General features: G+C 50.2%; 1 protein-coding gene across 2 annotated transcripts in view; it reads right to left on the bottom strand.

The window, feature by feature from the left end:
* PLEKHA7 (pleckstrin homology domain containing A7) overlaps positions 1-19,254 on the bottom strand; it is a 198,102-nt gene extending 178,848 nt beyond the window's left edge. For both annotated transcript variants that reach the window (XM_054586037.1, XM_054586036.1), the window contains exons 1-3: positions 19,154-19,254; positions 18,960-19,036; positions 18,815-18,872 (exon numbers count right to left, since the gene is read on the bottom strand). In XM_054586037.1, the coding sequence (XP_054442012.1) occupies positions 18,815-18,872; positions 18,960-19,036; positions 19,154-19,239 (221 nt within the window). In that variant the 5' untranslated portion in view covers positions 19,240-19,254. The remainder of the gene's footprint in view (positions 1-18,814; positions 18,873-18,959; positions 19,037-19,153) is intronic.
* Between the last annotated feature and the right edge of the window lie 252 nt (positions 19,255-19,506).

The raw sequence follows: 19,506 nt of genomic DNA, 5'->3' as shown, positions 1-19,506 counted from the left end.
AGCAAGCACACAGCAGGGCCTGAAATGAGTGCTGTTATAGAAACAAGCCTGGGGCACCCTCCTGACAGGGAACTGCAGGCCAGAAAAACCACCACCGGGTGCAATGGTGTTAGATGGTTCCACTTCATGTGCCTGCAAATGTCACTTTCAGTTTCTGTCAGACCCACAACCTCAGTTAAAGTTTAAAAGCCCTGTGGCAAGGACCTTTGGCAGATTCCACATATAAATGATTAGCCATGGAAGTAAGTCCTAGAGGCCTTGGAGAAATCAGGACAGACCAAAGGAAAATGAGATAGTGGGCCTAAGAAAAGTCAAAGTCTTCTCCATTTTTCCTCTTTTGTCCTATCTCTGGGTGGTATCTAAGGACATTGGGAGGTGGGAGAGACAAGTGCAAGAGTGTTATACTATCTGTCAGATAAGTAAGTCTGGGAGGAATTATGATACTACAAGGAACAAAAGTCTAAACGTGGAGCTTTTCCTCAAAGTTTTCTTCAATTGGAGTTCCTACATACACAGGTCACATGGACTTGAATCCAGCATCTTCCCCTTACTGTCCCGGACCCTCAGCCCCCTGCCCTAGAAGCACTTAGCACACAGGCCTGGGAGCCAGACTCTGTCAAGGGGTGGGACAGAGGCCACCGGTGACAGGACTTCCGTCCATCCCCAGAGCTGAGGGAGGAGAGCGAGGCCGTCCTCGGCAGAGGCCCCTTGGACAGCACAGGCATCGGAGAAAGGGTGAGGACGGCTCTTGCCCTCACTTTTAGGGGGGTCAGGTTTTAAGTAGGTCACCGTTCGGACACTTACACCACCCACTCTTTATCTCTGTCTCTTCTAGTTTAAGGCAGGAGTGCTGCCAGGCAGTGGTGTGGGTTACCCAGCTTCTCCTCCTTTGGAGGCCAAAGCCCTCACCTGCCAGGTGGGACCTCTCACAGGCTCCAACCTACTTCCTCCAGCCGCACCCCCCGGGGCTGGAGTCTGGGAGAACGACCGCCAACCCCCGCACATCCCACTTTCCTCCCGCAACCATGGTGGGGCCCTGGTCACACTCCCGCTGAAGCCCTGGATCCTCATCGCCCTTGGGACAGAGCCCCAACGTCTCTGAGCAGCCCTTTCTGCGGTCTCTTTCCTCTCGACGTCCTTGAACATGCCGTCCTCTCACACAGCTCCATCCGCGCTGCCTCCTCTCCCTTGAACATCCAAACTCCACCACCCAACAAACCCCTGCTTGTTTCTCATCGTCCAGCACAGGCTCCCCTACCGGCCTGCAAAGCCTTCCCGGGCCACCCCTCCTCTGTACCTCTCCAGTCCCCATGCTTTCCCCCATCAAACCATTTCCACAGTATACTTGTTGACATGTCTGTGTCCCCACCGGAAACAGGATCCTTGAGGACACCAATGACACTTTGATTCGTTAACTGGATGCCTCCTACGTACCAGATACCTTCTGGGAGCCAGCAATGAACACAACAGGCAAAATGAAGGTAATATTCTAGTAATAATGACAGCCCACACACAGCAGTGCTTTCCTAGGTTCAAGATTGTTGAGCGGCTCTCTCTGGAGCGCGCCCCCGCCTTCCTGCCCCAGGTGTGTCTCTTCATCCTGTCTCCCTAAGTTCTCAGGGGCCCCGTGAGACTTGCAATGAGGGGAGCAGTGAGCAGTGGCAGTTTGTCCCGGGCTCACCTCCTGAACCCGTCTGTCTCCAGGGCCCCCTCTTCTCTGACTTTGCAGTGAGCTAAAAGCAGCCCCACCTTGGCTCACTCCTTTCCTCTAACGTTTCTAGGGAGCCAGAGCTGCCCTGCCTGGGCTCTCCTGCTGCTTCTTCTACCCTCAGCCCTTCCTTTGTTTCACTGTCTCCAACTTTAATAAATGGACTCTCAAAAAAAAAAAAAAAAAGACTGTTCTGAGTTCTTTATATTAACTCAGTTGGTGCCCACCACAATTATTATTATCCCCATTTTACAGATGAGGAAACTGAGGCTCCAGATGATCCAACTCACTCAGGATCCATAAGCTAGCAAGTGGCAGGGCCGGGACAATCCTGTAGCAGACCATGCTCCCAGCCGCTGGTCCATCCTGCCTCTCAGCGCTTTATCTCGACTCTGCTTTACTCATTTTGGTATCCATAGTGCCCAGGTCAGTGCTTGGCCCACACTGTGTGCCCAGAAAAGTCTGCTAAGTGAAGGGGCCCCTGAATTATGAATGCTGGTCCCCTGCCTGAAGCACCCACTCTTCCTCTTGCCTCCACCCAATCCCTTCCAGCTCACAAGACCTCTCAGCCTTCCCTGCCCCATCCCTGCCCCTGAATTGTCTCCTCCTAGACGTTCCACCCAATGCTGCACCTGCACTACTTATCCTGACACCTAATCACACACCACCTGACGTCCTGAAGCTGTGTGACATCTTCACCAGCTCTCTGCTATTCCCCAGAGAATAATCAGTATGGTGCCAGGTATGCAGCAAAAATGGATACAGAAATACTAAACTAAATCCGGCCTCCCCTCTCCATTTCTCCATTCTCACCAGAGCTATTTTTCCCCTTGCCCAAGGGAAGCAAGCCAGAGCTCGGGTTAGACACGACCTCTCCGGCAACTAGATCCACGTTGCTGAAACCTGTCAGCTCTAACAGCCAAGGTCATAATTAGGGGGCAGCTGTGCTTAAAACAATGCGTGGAGTTGGATGTCTTTAACACTTTTGTGAAACCCATTAAGATGTTCAATGCCCTTTATTAGAAAATGCCCATAACAAAATCTGAGCTGGACAGTACGCGCAGGCACCTCCTGGGTGTGCCGTAAGACAAGCATCCCCACAGAACGTGAGAAAAAGAATTAGTCACATATATTTGGGCCAGCGGAGCCATTACAGAGAAAAGACAAAATCCTTGGTATTAAAGGAAATACTGGTTGGCCAAAAAGTTTGGGGTGTTTTTTTCCATAAGATGGATCTAAAAGAGCTTAGTTGTCTTTAACTCATTTGAAACAATTGTGTTAGATTGTATTATGATAGCTGTCATAAAAACTTACCAAAATTGGTGAATTTTTGTGCAGCCATTTTAATATTGAAGATAGAAGAAAATAAGCAACATTTTCAGCATATTATTCTTTACTATTTCAAGAAAGGTAAAAACAGACACAACTAAAATGCAAAACAAGAATTGTGCAGTATATGGAGAAGGTGCTATGACTGACTGAACATGTCAAAAGTAATTTACAAAGTTTCGTGCTGGAGATTTCTCACCGCACAATGATGCTCCACGGTTGGGTAGACCAGTTGAAGTTGACAGCAATCAAATCAAGATACTAATTGAGAAGAATCAATGTTATACCATGCGGGAGATAGTCAACTTACTTAAAAATATCCAAATCAATAAAGTTATTGGTGGAAATGAAAAATGTCTCTTTTATTTTACAGAAGAAAAAATCACATAAACGTTTTGGCCAACCCAATACTTGCTAAAATTTATTGAACTATACTATGTTCTGGGAACCAAGAACTTTACACGCATTATTCTCATTTAATCACTGCAAGAGTCCATAGGGTAGATATGAGTGTTTGCCCCTTTTTTTAAAGGTGAAATAACTCACCTGGGTCCCACAGCCACAAAGTCAGGCTGGCAAGCTTACGCGCTCACTCTGCGTCCCACAGCGGCCCTATCTAAAGTCTGCAGCAGGAACAGTGAACTAACTGTGTGTGAGGCTGAGTCTAGTCAGAGGCACCCAACACAAAGACAGTAGCCTCAGGGAGGTGGTCTCCCTCCACCTCTCCCACCTGACACACACACCAGGCAGGCAGAGCATTCTGGGAAGGTTTCAAATGGGCAGGGATGGGAGAGCCAGGGGAATGTTATCAGCCTGTGGGAAGTAAGTAAAGAACTTAATTAAGATCCTTCCAACCAAAACACTGGTCATCAATGCATCCTTGAGATTGATTTATGACCAAAAGGGGGAACTGAAGACAAAAAATGGAGTTCCATGGAACATAACCTCACCAAGTGATCTCATCATTAATTCCTACCTGGGCAGGTCACAGTGCATAGTCACACCCCAGGCGTATAACTGCTCTTAAAATTTAGAAAGAACTTAAGGTCTACAACAAGGGCAAAGTACCCTGGGCCACAGAATGCTTAACATAGCTTAAGAGCTCAACTCTTGGCTCTCCGCCAGCAGGTGCCAGGCTCCAGCTCCCGGGGCCCTCTCTGCCTGCCTGAGCGGGCTGTGGGTCTGTCCGGGCCCACTGCCCAGAGGAGGTGCTTCTGAGCCAAGGACCACTGTACTCCCTCCGCAGGTGGCCATTGCTCCCATCACCACATCCCTCACGATATCCCCGAGGCACCTATGGGGACAGAAGGGACCAGCCACCCTTCCCGCTTAACCTCACGGACTGCCTCCCTCTCCTCCACCAGGAATGTCCAGGCACAAGGATCTGGGCGATGACCCTGAGGCTGCAGGAAAGCATTAGGGTGAGGTTTCCATGCTAACTCTCCTCAAAAGGCCAAATCTTTTCTCTGTAAAGAGGAGTTTATTTTCAAAATCTTCTTTCCCCTGCGGCAGGCAGGACTGCCCCAGGTGGCCTCCGAGCACAGGGTGTGGCCCCTGGGCAGGAGCCTGAGAGAGCCGTCTCCAGGCCCAGTCCCCCGCACCACCTCCCGGGCCCGTGGTGCGAGGTCCAGGGGCTTCGCGCTGATGGGATGCGGGCGTCTTGGAGGCAGGGGGATGACAGTTCCCACCAGACCAGCCAGGGCTCTGTCCTGGAGCTGACTCAACAGAGGGCCTCACAGGGTGTGCTCCCTGCGAGTCCTGGGCAACACACGGTCCAGCCCATGCCCTTACCTCCCACTCTACGGCCACAGTCCCTTAAGCGACTTGTGTAAAACTTGAGCGTTTCCCTAAAACAGATCAGAGCCAGCCTCCACAGCACAGTCAACCGCAGAGCAGGGTGGGGACAAGCAACGCAGGGCACCAAGGGACTGAGAGGACCCCAGTGAAGGACCCCTGGGCCAGCCACCTAAAACCCGTTTGGCAGGTTCCACAACCTCATCTTCCTTGTCTGTAAAATGAGGACCATAATAGGACCTACCTTACAGGGCTGATAAGAGGATTAAAGGAGCCCTTGCCTATGAAACCGTTGGATCGGTGCACATGGTGAACGCTACACAAACATTTGTAAAATAAATAAATAAAGGTTCTAACAAAAGAATTAGCCTCTCAGCGTGACAGTGCCTCTGCCCTGCGCTAAGCTTACTGTGCCCAAGACAGAAGCCAAATCCAACACAGACCTTAGGAGAAAAAAAAATTCTCCAACCTTTCCACTGACTCAAGGGGGCAATGAGTGCCAACAGGTCCTCCCCGTCCACAGGCCCAGCAAGCTCTTCCTGCAGCACGGTTATTACACCTTCCATCACCGGGCTCCTCAGGCACATGCAGAGTTTGAAATAAAAAGAGTGTGTTTGCGAGTCTAATTTAAATATCTATCTATACACAGAATAGGAAGCCAATTACTTTCCTCTCCCCCAAAGAATTAATATGCTCTCTGAGTTTTAGAAACCATCTGGTGCCAAGCGCACAAACACATTTTCAGTTGCGGAGGGGCTGGCGAAAAAGTCAAAGTGGAGGCCAGCTGAGCCCTCAGCAGTTCCCACCCACACACCAGGGATACAAAAGACACAATTATTCAAAGCCTCAGTAAATGGATGTAATTTCAGGTACCACCAATTCCATTTAGAAATGCATTAATGTGCACAGTGATTATAGATATTTAGCTTCGCAGCACTCATCTATCTGTTTCTTTGAATCCCCAGGTCAAAGTATGTTGAGAAAAAAAATTTTTTTCCAAATATTTTCATGGGCAGGGAAGGGAACCATTTTCCCTCCCGGGAACCCCGACCACTGACTTTGTGTCCACCACCACCCCGTTACAAACCCCAATAAACTCCTAACTCCAATCAACCATCTCTTCTTGTGTGTTTGCCCACGCCAAATGTCAGATCAGCAAACCTACACCAATTTGGTTGAGCACTGATCTGCGCCTAACACAGTCCCCAGGTTGCTGGTGAGCTGCTCCTGGCACTGAGTCACAATCCTGCCCCCGTCCCATCTCCCCCAGAACCAGCCCAGGGACAAGTGCAACGCCAGACACCTCTACAACTTACTCATCATCGCCACTGTCTGCCGGGACACATTCATTCTCTCACACAGAGGAAGAATTTCCATTTCTCAGTCAACTGCAGCCTACAGGCTTGCTCCGCTATCAGTGTCAATTACTCAGAACAACCCACCCCTCCTCCCCTTAACCCCTCCTCCACCCTCAGGAAGGTCTCTGAGTGGTCATGGGGTTCTGAGATATGGAATGGCCAGCCCACCCTGCCCGCCCCCACAGGAAGACACAATCCCCATTCAGTGCTCACCTATAAGACCAGCCCCATTAACCACCCGTGCAACCAGCAGCAGCATTTGGGTAGGGAAGGGGACAGAGCATTCCCAAACTCTGTGAAGGAACCCAGAGGCCCACCAGGGTGCCTGGCTCTCAGGGTCCACCCTGGGTAATGGGGTGGGTGTTAGAGTTAGCTGTACCCTACCAACACGGCCTCCCGGCCTTCCCACAGCTCCATCCAATCAATTCTGACAAATGACCTCCTGTACACGGAAGGGCTCCCAACGCCTGAGCACCTACTATGTGCCTAATAGCATGATAGGAGCTTCAGATAGGCCATCACATTTAATCCTTAAATAACACGTGCAAGGAAAGGAGCACTGTATTATTGTAAAGGCGGGGAAGCTACAGCTCCGAGACGGTTTCACTTTCATGGAGTCTGTAGTGATGCCGAGTCCCAGGCCTACCCTCTAGAAGTTCAGACTGAGCTTCTAGAACACTGCTTCACCGTCAGTCTACCCCCACTGCTCCCTCACCAAGTGCTCTAGGATAGATGCCGTGAGTATTGCCTCCAAAAAAATAAATAAATAAATGAGTTAGATGCCCTGCCAGGCAGTGCAAACACTAATATTAATACGTAGAAACCCTCTCACTAGGGGAGGAAGTGGGGGATGGGTGGGCAGTAAATTGAAACTGCCCATTTGGAACATTTGTCCATCTTAAGTACAAGAAACCTGCCCTGGCTGGTGTGGCTCAGGCAACTGAGTGCCGGCCTGCGAACCAAAGGATCATCAGTTTGATTCCCAGTCCAGGCACATGCCTGGGTTGCGGGCCAGGTCTCCAGCAGGGGGCGTGCCCAAGGCAACCACACATTGATGTTTCTCTCCCTCTCTTTCTCCCTCCCTTCCCCTCTCTCTAAAAATAAATAAATGAATGAATCTTTTTAATTATTATTAAAAAAAATAATAAGTACAAGAAATCTATTCATTTCTCTCTGGTTGGGCACAACCACACAGAACTTTGGAGACAAGGAATCATTCTTCGGCATATAGCACCACCATTTTAAAGTGCCCAGCTTCCTTTTAAAGACAAGTCGCGACAGGAAAGCACAGCTCTCCTGGGGCTTCCCTGATCTCAGATTTCCCCAAAGAGAACAAACCACAGCTCCTCTGCTGGTTGTGCCACATGTCACCATAGGAAGGGGCTTCGGTTCTAGGAGTGGTCATGATACTTAATTCTTATACAGCATGTGCAATATGGCAGGCACTGTTCTAAGTTGGCTGCACGGTCATCGTCCCCATTTTACAGATGAAGAAACACCTGAAGGCACAGAGAGGTTTACGTGACCTGCCCGCATTAGCAGCAGAGCCAAGATATCAGCCCAGACACTCAGACTCCAGAATTCATGTTTCGTAACCCCCATGTGGCACCACAGCTCAGACAAAGGAGTAGGAAAAAACCCTGGGGCAATATTCCTGATTACACCACTCTCCTGAAGCCCAGCTACCCAGGACCAGTCCCTACCCCTCGACTTAGCACCAACATCTTCCAGACACAGACAGGCGCTCACACACATTCTTGCCCCACCCCCCACTGCCCAGCTCCTTCACTTTTCCTTCCCGGCCTCTCCTGCCTGGGCTGTCCACACTGTGCCCCACAGCTGCCTGGCCTTCCTCACACTCACCCTCTGGAGCTCCCTGGGGGCCCCTCCTCAGGCGCCCAGCCCCAGTCACCCATACTGACTCTGCCCAACGTCCCTTTCTTCTGGACTGGGCACTACTGAAGAGTGGAGGTGGTGACTTCTCCTTCTCTCACATCACCCAGTGTGGAGACTGGCAAGTAGTAGATGCTTCATCAGAGTCTGGTGGCTGAATGGATGAATCGTGAACCACAAGCTTCTGAGTAAACTGCTTCCCAAATTAAAGGCTCACCACCCCTTAGGGTGATACACTGATGCCATCTGTGGACATGCACAGACAACTGAGCCTGCAAGCAGAGAGAGCATGATTACTGCAGAGGTCGTTGCATTAATCTGGCTCCCCTCCCACTGGGAAGGAGACAGGCTCATCCCCTTTCATCCAGGGGGGAGAACGCAGGAGGCCATGCAGCCAGGGGCCTGGGTACAGGGATGAATGGGTGCGCTGCTGCCTTCTTCCCACAGCACACTGCCCACCCTGCCTGCACTGCCCTGTTCGGGGAAGCGCAGGAGGTAGCCAGCAGCCCTGGAAGAGACTGCATACTAGTTGCAAGCTGTCAGACCTTGAGAGGGTGAGGGCTCTGCCTTGGCAGGAAAAGCCCCTGAGAGACCCTGAGAACACTGGCCGTAAAGTGGGGATCGCTCTTCTGGCGGAACCTGGCAGAGACAGTCTGGCTCTAAGCAGGCTTAAGAGGCTCCTGAGCCCCTAAGCTGTGGTCAGCTGACATCTGGGTGGAGGTTGAGGGAGTCTACTGCCCCAGAGCACCAGAGACCCACCCACTGCCCTGCCTGGGGGCCATCCACCCCACCCATCATCCTTCTATCCTTTGGGGGACTTTCAGAGGGAGGTGCATGGGGACTCTGTCTCAGAACCATCAAGAAAGCTTCAGAGGGCCAGCTTTGTGGAATAGCCCCTATGAGAGAATGTAGGATGGAGGGGCCGGCCACGGGAGGCAGAGGACACCTCATATCACATCACACAAAGAGCTCACAAATTTGGAGCCACGAAGATTCAGGTTCAAGTCCCCACTTCCCCATTGATGCTTTCTCTCACCTTAAGAAGATCTGTTAACCCCCTTCCCACCCCAGGCCTCAACTGCTTGACCTGTAAAATGAGGACAATAAAAATACCTGCCTCTAAAAGGAATATATATGTTTTCAACTAATATAGAGCACCACGAAGGTGATCACTGTTGACATCTGTGGCCCAGGCAGCACCAGACAATACGTCTGTCCTTCAGCCGTCAGAGCCGATAACCAGGTGGCCGCCCAGATTAAGGAGCGGACATCTGTGCAGCTTTCTCTGTGCCCAGGAAAAAGGCAAACCAGGAGTCGCTTTCATATCTCACTGCCCAGGGCTCTTTGTTCCCGGGTCCCTGCAGCAGGGACAAGGAATCCACAGCCTTGGACAGCATGCCTTTGAGGGACAAGGTTAAATAATGCTGTTTTTAAATTAACTTTTTATTTGGAAATCACTTCAAATTTACAGAAAAGTTGCAAGAATAGTACAAAGAACCTGCATACGCCCCTCACACAGACCCACCCATTGTTTACAGTTTGGCCCATCTGCTCTACCATCCACTCCCCTGTGTAGGCACGTGTTCGCACATACACAGAGTTTGTTTTCCTCAACCACTTAAGAGCAAATACTTCAAGGACATCTTTTTAATAACCATAATCGTTATGCAGTTTTTATGGGCCCAAACCAATTTCTCAGTAGTCCTATAGTTTACATGCTCCCAACACAGGCGACTCCAGTTCAAGAGCACCAGACTTCTCCTGCAGCAGCTGAATGAGATTAGGGTTCAGAACTCACGTCTCCACCCCATCTCACAGTTGTGTGGATGCACTATAGAGGAGCTCCCATTCATTGGGCACCTACGATGGGCCAGGTACTTGCTAAACTCTTTCCATTGATTAACTCATATACTTCTCACATTTATCCCCTTTTTCCTGGTGAGGAAGTGAGGCTTAAAGGGAGTAGGTAACCTGCCCAGGTCAGCGAGCTGTAAGTGGTAGAGCTGGAATCAGAACCCAGGAATCCAGAGCCTGTGCACCTTCTCACTCCCTCCTTACACACGCTACCACCACAGGCACAACCGCTGTGCATTTCTCTGCGTGATGAAGTTGCCTGGCTATGCTCTGGCTTCGAGAAAAACCTACCCTGCTGCCAGGCCACCATCCAGGTGACCGTGAGTAGCATGCATGCGAGAAAGAGAGGTGGTCTGGCACAACTCCGTCCAGGCAAAAGATGACCCACGGTCACGACAGCTGCTGATGCTGCCTTCCTCAAGGCCTGGACAGCCCGATTTGGACACACAGGGCCCAGACAGGCTGCAAAGCCAGGGAGCCATCTCCCCACACTTCCCTGTCACTTAAGACTGAACAGGGGAACTGGTGCCCTCGGAAGCACATGTTTCTGTTTAGGAAAACACAAAGCCATACAACAGACATGACGCATCCCTGCCAAAGCACTGATCTTTAATGGAAGACATGGAAGGGGGCTTTATAAGTTAAACTGAGGATAAAGTGTACATGAGTTTTTGGACAGAACCAACAGCTTGAGGGCAGATTCTACCATCCCATCTCCCAGGTGAGTCAACCGTCGCCCTCTTCTGTCATTAGGACTGTGGTCGAAAAGCCTGAGAAGCTCTGATCTGAGACTACCACATGGCCACCCTCTTCTCTGAACCCAAGCTGAACTAAAATAGCATGCAGCTTCATCACTCTGAGCCCGTATTTCTGCACTAAAAAATGCGGTCACTATGAGCTTCCACACAGATAATGTTCATGAAGCACTTGGTAAACAATAAAATGTTAACCCGAAACACTTCTCATTTCAGAAAATCTAAATGGAAATGTTTTGACAGCAATTTAAAAACAACAGGCAAACACAACCATATTCCTCCATGCCTTCCCATCTGCCAATATTTACTCACGACCTGTGCTGGTTTACTGAGATGCTGCTGTCTCAGGCCGAACAGAAAGATCCAAGACAAGTTCTCTTCTGAAGAGACAGGAAACTGGAGCAAGCACCTCATTAAATCACCAAACAGTCCACAGCACAAAGTGCTTTCTTAAATAAGCTCCCTTTTTCTGAGATACATAACACAATGGAGTATTACTCGGCCATAAAAAGAATGAAATCTTACCATTTGCAACAGCATGCTAAGTGAAATAAGACAGACAGACAAAGACAAACACCATATGATTTCACTTATATGTGGAATCTAAAAAATAAAAGGAACAAATAAAACAGAAACAAACTCATAGATATGAAGAATAAATTGATGGTGGCCACATAGGAGTGGGCTTGGGGGGATGGATGAAAAAGGTGAAGGGACTGAAAAGTACAGATTGATAGTTACACAACAGTCACGGGGATGTAAAATACAGCATAGGGAAGACAGTCAATAATATTGTAATAACTATGTACAATGTTAGGTTGGTGCAAGGTTAGGAGGATCACTTTGTAAATCATATAAATGTCTAGCCACTCTGCTATGTACCTGAAACTAATACAATCTTGAATGTCAACTATAATGGAAAAATAAAATAAGCTTCTTTTGCCAAAGTCTTCAATTTTAGAAGCCAACATTCATTCCCATCAATATTGAGAGAATGGAAAGACGGCCAGCAGAACACAAGAAACCTACACCCACCCTCTTCACGCACACAGCACTGAGGATCGGGGCTAACACCACTCCCCCAAACCCACCCTCTGCCCCTTCTCTGAAAAAAAAAAGGGCCTTCCAAGGAAACTGGTGACCAGTTTCTTAAAGACGTTTTCCCAGATCTTTTCTGGGGTGGTCCTGAAACCGTGGTACACACCATGGCTCTTAATCCTTCCTTCTTTCTGCACAACGCCGCTCTTGTTCCTTCCGCACAGAACCTAACATTTCAATCCATGAGTCAGTTTTCACCCTTGATAAAACAACCAGGAAACGAAATGTAAAGTGTGGAATTATGCCAAAACTTGCCAACCTGGGAGAACCTTCTCTGAACTTGCAACAAGATGTTTCATACATAATTTCCCTTTTAAATAGATCTAAGTTGTGGAAGCAATAAAGAAAATAAATAAATGTAAGCTGTGAGATTCCCAGGAATTCTTTATAGAACAGTGGCTCTCTGGTTTGAAATAAAAGTTTCTGGGACTACGGTTCCCAGAAACATTTCAGTGAGAAAGATGACAACTAAATAAACCAACAGGTTGGCACTCTGCAGGACAAATTTCACTGACATGGTTTGCCATTTGTCTGGGGAGGAAAATGTGACAACACTCTTCCTGGGGTGGCCTGAAAGACTGTCCCTTGGCTGACAGCATAATTAAACCGCAAGAGGGTGGCTTCCTGGGCCACCCAGTACTCCCAGGCTTTCCTGAAGGGCCTTCTGTCCTTGGTGTCTATAGCGAGTTAGGGTCCCCCCCTGGACATTCTGTCACCCCTGGGTCAGCCTTTACTCCCCCATTTCCCCTGCCTCCCTTTAATGTCAGAATCAAAAATGGGCTTGCTGAATACAAAATCATATTCTAGATACTTAGCATTATCTCTAGAAGGGTAACCCTTCAGAAGGAGGCTTGAAGCCTTGGCTCATGCCAGTCCCCACTCCCAGCCTCCAGGAGCCTCCAGCCTCCAGGAGCCTCCAGCCTCACCCAGCCTCCCTGCTCCTCGCTCCCGTCCCAGGGGACTTGGGCACCAGCATCCCACCCTGTGGCAGCTCAGAGGGGTGCCTGGTGGTGTTGATTCGTCCTCTGAGGCCAAGCCCTGATACTGGCATTTAAATTTTATATTCCACAATACAGAGATGAACCGTAAGCTTTATGCTATTTATTTTTACTCAGAATGCCATTAAATAGCAAACAAAAACACCATGAGAAGTAGAGAGAAAGACTGCAGAAGAAAGATAAAAGTTTCATATTTTCATACCTTTCTTTTTCTGACTTTTTGAACAAGAGGTCTTGCACTTTCCTTTTGCATTGGGCCCTACAAATGTCGTAGTCCGTCCTCCCCTAGGACCTGCTTCGGTCCAAAAGGCTGGGGAGCGGAGTGGAAAGTCAGCCTTACTCCAACCCTCAGACATGTCTTTCCCAGGGGCCTCACTGCCCTCATCTGGGGACGTGCATTCACAAGGGAGACGGCACCTACCATGGGAGGCCCTGCATGGCCCCAAAGCTGAAAGTGAGGAACATGTAGCCAGAGGAGACCTTGTGCAATCAGGTGTTTCCCGCAAGGAGCCAAGTCACAGAGGACGAAGACCTGGCAACCAGGGAGGGAGGGCAGTCAGGCCCAAACCAACAGACCTCCCATTCCCCAGACACAGAGCATGGGGTCATGAGGTTAAGAAGCCAGAGGCTGGGTTCCTGCTTTGTGCGCTGTTCTTAACAGCAAGAAACTACATGCAAGAAGCCTGGGACGCAGGCACCAGCCTTGACAAGTGCCATTCCTGGCTACTTCGCTCCTTCCACCTTGCGTGGTCTTCCCCCATACCCTCATCTCCTCAGTCAGAAGTTTTCCAAGACCTACAACACCTACCAAACTCCTTGAGTCTCTTAAACACTGCTGCTTCAATCAATACCAAGTGCCTACTCAGTGCCCAGTGCTGGGACAGACACAAGTCTCAGAGGTGGGGGACAGAGTTCTGCCTTCGAGGAGCAGCCTTGGCACCGGCAGGGTAGCCAAGACCCCTGCTCTCTGCCATTTGGCTTCCTTATCGACTCAGGACCTATTCAAAACCTGCTATATGGAGAACCCAATCCATGGGGTCCCACGAAACCCCTGACGACCAGCGACCTCTTCTAGAATTTCTCCCTCGTGGGTCTCATGTTTGAAAAGGCTGTGTCTGCCAAACTGTTTTTACTAAGTAATAAATTAACATCTTCCATGTCTTACTAATCAGAGACGTGCACCATCACCGATCAGCACAGGAGACCAAGGGCTGCTGTCCTTCCCAGGCACCTCAGTCCCCACCACAAACAAAGATGGGGTCATGGGCAGCCTCAGCTGGAGCAATGGCAGATGGCATGCAGCTCCGTCAAGTATCAACACTGGCTCTCACTGGTGACCTGGGGTAGAAGCCACCATAGCTACCATAGTTACCATATTACAGGCTGAAGACCCCTGGTTCTAGTCAGCACTGACACTTCCGTCAAGTCACTGAACCCTCATGGACCTGAGTTTCATCATCTGAAGAACAGGATACTTCTGCTCTGTGGCTTGTAGAGGCTGTTATAAGAATCAAGTATGAAAAGGTACCAGAAAAAGCCAACTGCCTTTGCTGTTAGAATGACCGGGGTTATTACACATTTCCACATAGGTAAAATGGAACTAGTAACAGTTCCTACTTCATCAAGTTGTTGTAAGAATTAAATCAGATAACAGTTATAAACAGCGCTTGGTATTCTTTCAAGGACTCAAAAAGATGAGGCTATTAGCCCTGTGTTAGCCCAGTGGATTGAGCGCTGGTCTGTGAAACGAAAGGTTGCTGTTTTGATTCCCAGTCTAGGCAGATGCCTGGGTTGTGGGCCACGTTCCTGGTTGATGTTTCCCTTACACATAGATGTTTCTCTCCTTCTCTTTCTCTCACCCTTCTCCTCTCTCAAAAAATAAATAAATAAAAATATTGAAATAAAATAAAAGGTTAAAAGATGAGGCTATTACATAATGGCAACTACTATTATTGCTGCTATTAATAGCACTATTATCACAACTCCATTATATCCTGCTACCTGGCTAAGGGACTCATGGGAAAGTAGAGAAGTCTTAGAGCACAAGTCGTCTTAGAGGGAATGTCAGCATCCCCTAGTCTCAACTGTGGAACCGGGAGAACCAGGAGTAAATTCCTCATATATTTTGTCCCTCATTAATCCACAGTTGAACACAAAGTGCAGAAATCAAAACTGAAATCCACTTACCGTAGCTTTCAAGGTTTTCTCCTTCAAGAAATAGATTCTGGAGAGCATTCAAACATCTGCTAACTATCAGGAGCAACTGCTGCAGCCTGAAAACCTCATACAACTTTCCAGGCAAGGATCCACAGGGGAAAATAACATCAGCTGTGCCGATGCTTTGTCCCTCTAACTGAGCCTTATTAGAGAATTCCCCCAAACGCCCCCCCAAAATATGGAGAATTCAGAAACGTTCATGGCAAATCCAAGAAAGCAGACTGAAGGAAACCAATTTTTATGTGGGGAAAAGAAGAAGAATTACTCCCAAGCCTTTAAGTCTTCAAGAAATTGCCACAGCCAAAGAACATACATGAATAGCCCATGGGTACAGACAATAGTGTGGTGAAGGCCAGGGGAGGGAAGGGCAGGGGCTGGGTGGAGTTGGGCAAAGTTGGGGGAAATGGGAGGCATCTGTAATAGCGTCAACAATAAAAAAAAAAGAAAAAATTAAAAAAAATTGTCACAGAAGGAGAAAGAAGAGACAGTCAGCGGCCACAGGATCCCAGGGGAACTGTCACCCATTGCTTTCCCCTTTGCCCAGAAGGACTCAGCTTCTGTAGGCCCTGTAGGTAGGAAACCAGAGCTTGCTGAAGGATAATCACGAGAGACTTCACAGAGCTGCCACAGAAGAGTAAAAAAAAAAAAAAGAGACAAAGGGCAGGAGGCTGTGATGATGGCCTACGATTCCACACACCCCTCAGATACCTCAGCTCAGGATGTTGCCTAGAATTTCACGGAAAAGACAGAAACCGTAAACAGGAGAGGCAGCCACCTCTCCCCTCACCAAACCTATCAAACTCCTTGCAGAGGCGCAGGCACTAGCAGCCCTCCCTCCTGTCAATGGATGAAGTGCCCTGCCCCCATCTGAGACCAATGAGACTTGTGCCCTGGGTCGCTTCCCTCTCACCACTCAGAATCACTGCCCCAGCAACGGCCCCTTCTCCTTCCTGCACCATCTATTTCTCCCTCTCCACTGGACTGTTCCCATCAGAACAAACCATGCTGTACAACCTCCTACAGTCTCTCCCTCAAACCCACATCCTCTCCAGCTCTCAGCTAATTTCTCAACCTACTTTGTAACAAAACAGCCTGAAAGATTCGCCCAAAATTACTGACTCTGCATAGTCACTCCATATTCCCTTCCACGTACTCCAGCCAGGTTTTGTCCTTTAGGCTTCTGGGAGCCCTCATTCTCCTGCGTTTTTTCTGACCTTCCCAGTCTCCTCTGCCGGACCCACCTCTTTCCACAGCCTGTAAATGCTGCAGCGTCCCAAGGCTTGGGGCATCTTCTTTTTTCCTGTCTACACTCTCCTCCTAGTGATTTCATCTAATCCTGTTGCCCTGAATAACACCTATAATACCCAAATGCATCTCTTCAGTCTTCTCTCTCCCGAAGCTTCAGATGCACAGGTCTGACTAGGTGATATGTTCACATCTCAAATGTAACATGGCAAAACAAGGTCTCATATACTCCCTCACCCCTAACCTGTACCTCCCCCAGCCTTCCCATCTCAGGGATGTGAGCGTCATCCAGACACGGGCTCAAGCCTCTAGGAGTCACTTTGACTCTTCTCTTTCTCTCGCAGACTGCATCCAAACCATCAAGTCTGAATCTGACCACTCCTCTCCACCTCCAGTGCTACACTCTCAGTCAAGCCATGAGTGATTCCTGCCTGGACTACAACATCAGCCACCTACTGCTATCCTGCCCACTACAGCTGCCCTTCACAATCCACTCTACAGCAGGTAGAGCGATCTTTCTGAAAGTGCAAACCAATCTGTCTCTCACTGCTTAATATCCTCCAATTACATCCCTCTGGACTTAGAATAAAGTGTAAAAACTTCTAACCTTGACTCACAAAGCCTTACACCACTTAGCTCTGTCCTATCTGAAAGGGATTCTCATGCCACTTTCTCCCCTGTTCACGCCATTCCAGCCACACTGGCCTTCCTGCACCTTGAACTTGACACTGTTTCTTGCCTTAAAGCCCTTGCACTGGCTGTTCCCTCTTCCAGAAGTGCTTTTCCACTTCCTCAACACAAGGATGGATATTTGTCGTTCATATTTTACCTTAGAGGTTACCTATTCAGAAACACCATCACTAATCTCCCATCCAACCAAGCCACTCAGTCACATATCACCTTATTTTAACTTTTTGTATAGTAGTTCCCACTCACTCTCCGATATTATTTTTTATTTACTTATTTTCTACTCCCTCCGCTCCCCAGGAGATTCCAAGTTCCATGAGCACCAGGCCTTCATGTGCCTCATTCACTTCTGTAACCCCAATGCCTGGAACGTGTGGCACATAGGAACTATCTAATAAATATCAACGGACGCAGGTCTGAGCCAGAGAGGGCCACCGACAAGAGGTTCTAATGGTCCCAACCAGCTCCCCAACTTCGCACTCACAACCACAGTCCTAGGGCTCATTTCTATAAATCTCATCCATCAGGATTTTTTTTTTTAATGATTTTAGAGAGAGAAACAGAGGGAGGGAGAGGGAGAGAGACAATGGGAAACATCAATTTGTTGTTCCATTTATTTCTGCATTCATTGGTTGACTCGTGTATGTGCCCTGTCACGGGATCCAACCTGCAATCTTGGTGTATCAGCATGAGGCTCCGACCAACTTAGCTATCTGGTCAGGGCTCATCCATCAGGATTTCAACCATCCTGAAAGAGCCCAAACCCAGGAGGGAGGCTCTGGGACTTCATGGGACCCTCTGAGCTTCAAAAATGCTGCTCCCCTCCTGAAGAGCAGTGTTTTCAAGTTGATGAAAAAAGGATTTCTGACTCACTGTCTGAAAAGCTGTCTTGCATATTGGTCAAATCACAGTCCGGACAGATCTTAAGCTAGTTCATTCATTCATTCAGTGAACAAACATTTACTGAATGCCTATTCTGTGCCTGGCACTGGGGCAAAGGATCAAAAGCAGTTTCTGACCTCATGGAGCTCACTGGAGAGCAGGCAGAGGGAGAAACATTGCAACACAGGTACAACCAGGGCGGGAAAGTAAAAACTATACTAGTGTTAGCGTCTGAACGGCGCCTCGATTCCATTTCTACAGATCCAGGTCTGGCATAACTTGGCTTGTGGGGCAAGGCCCCCAGGCTTTTGCAGAAAAGCTACCGCTTGACTCCACGGAGGCAGGAGCGGGACTGTCCCCGTTGAGCACAGGCTACAGAGACACGCAGCGTTGAAGTAATATTATTGGCTAATCGGTTCTCCTCCCCACCCCCATTTCTCCCCCAGCAGGCCCTCGCAGTGGAGGGGCAGGGTGGGGTGCCGTTGCAACTCTCCACTACCATCCCAGAGAACACGGCCTTAGAGAAAAGCCACCTCAAATGAAATTTCCTTCGTCTCTTTTGTCCCATTCTCACCCTCCCCACCCCTGGTTCCCAAAACCCGGACGCAACTCCTAGTCTACACCCTACCCCAGCTCATCCCGGTCCCGACTCTACGCAGCCGGAGACCCCGGAGGGGAGGCGTGTCCGACCCCTCACACGAGCGCCCGAAGCCAACCCCATTGCTAGGTCCAGGGCGCAGTTTGCAGCCTCAGCCCCTGCAGCTGGCCGATTCGGATCCCCGCCCGGGTCCCTCAGAAATGTGGACCCCACCCCGCCTCCCTCCTAAAGGCCGCCTCACAACTCGGGCAAACAAAACTCCACACTTGTGCGGCCCCAGAGCTGTGCGCGCCAACTCGCCCAGGACCCTCGCGGGAGGAGGGGGCGCGTGTGCGCGGCGGGAACTTGGTGGGACACCGCAGCACAGGTGCGAGGGCGGAGGTGCCCCAGTCACTTACTCGATGAAGTAGCTGGCCCCCTCCTCCGTGAAGCCCTCCTCCCATCCGCGGGGCAGGTCTGCGGAAACGCGAGAAAAGTTAAGGTCAAACTTCTCCTCCCAGAGGCGCGCCCCCCAGGTGCCCCACCCCGCCACCCGGCGCCCACCTGAGCGGATCATGTGGCCGGAGTTGACGGGTTCTCCGGTGCGCGGGTGCAGCCAGGTCGTGCAGCGGAGCTGGTCACTGCGGAGAAAGAGGTGCACCTGTTAGCGCCGCCGCCACCCCAGGGGCGCCCGCCCGGCCCCCAAACACCGCCCGGCCCCTCGCCCCCGCCCGCGGCCCCGCGTTCCCGCGCCGCACTTGATGAAGAAGACGCGGCCGTCACGACACACGCCGTAAGACCAGTGCTCAGGTAAAGTGTCCCGCCCGATCCCCGCCGCCGCCATGTTCGCCGAGCCCGGAGCGGCCGCGGGCGCCGCGGGGCGGAGGGGAGGGAGCGGAGGCGGAGGAGGGGGCGGTGCAGGCGGCGGGACGGCGCGCTGGACCTGAGCGGGCTCGGGCGGCTCCCCAGGGCGCTCCATCGCTGGCTGTGCGGGCTTCTCCGGGTGCGAGCGTGCGACCAGGTCCCGGCTTTCGCAGGAGTTCACCGCCGCACCAGCCAGCCCGAGCGCGGTGGCCGCGGCCTTTGTCCCCCGGACTTCCCCGCCCCCAGC

This window comes from Pteronotus mesoamericanus, unplaced genomic scaffold (genome assembly GCF_021234165.1).
Source record: "Pteronotus mesoamericanus isolate MK-2021 breed Mesoamerican mustached bat unplaced genomic scaffold, CSHL_Meso_final contig_90, whole genome shotgun sequence".
NCBI lineage: Eukaryota > Metazoa > Chordata > Mammalia > Chiroptera > Mormoopidae > Pteronotus > Pteronotus mesoamericanus.
This window is presented reverse-complemented; position numbering and strand designations above follow the sequence as displayed.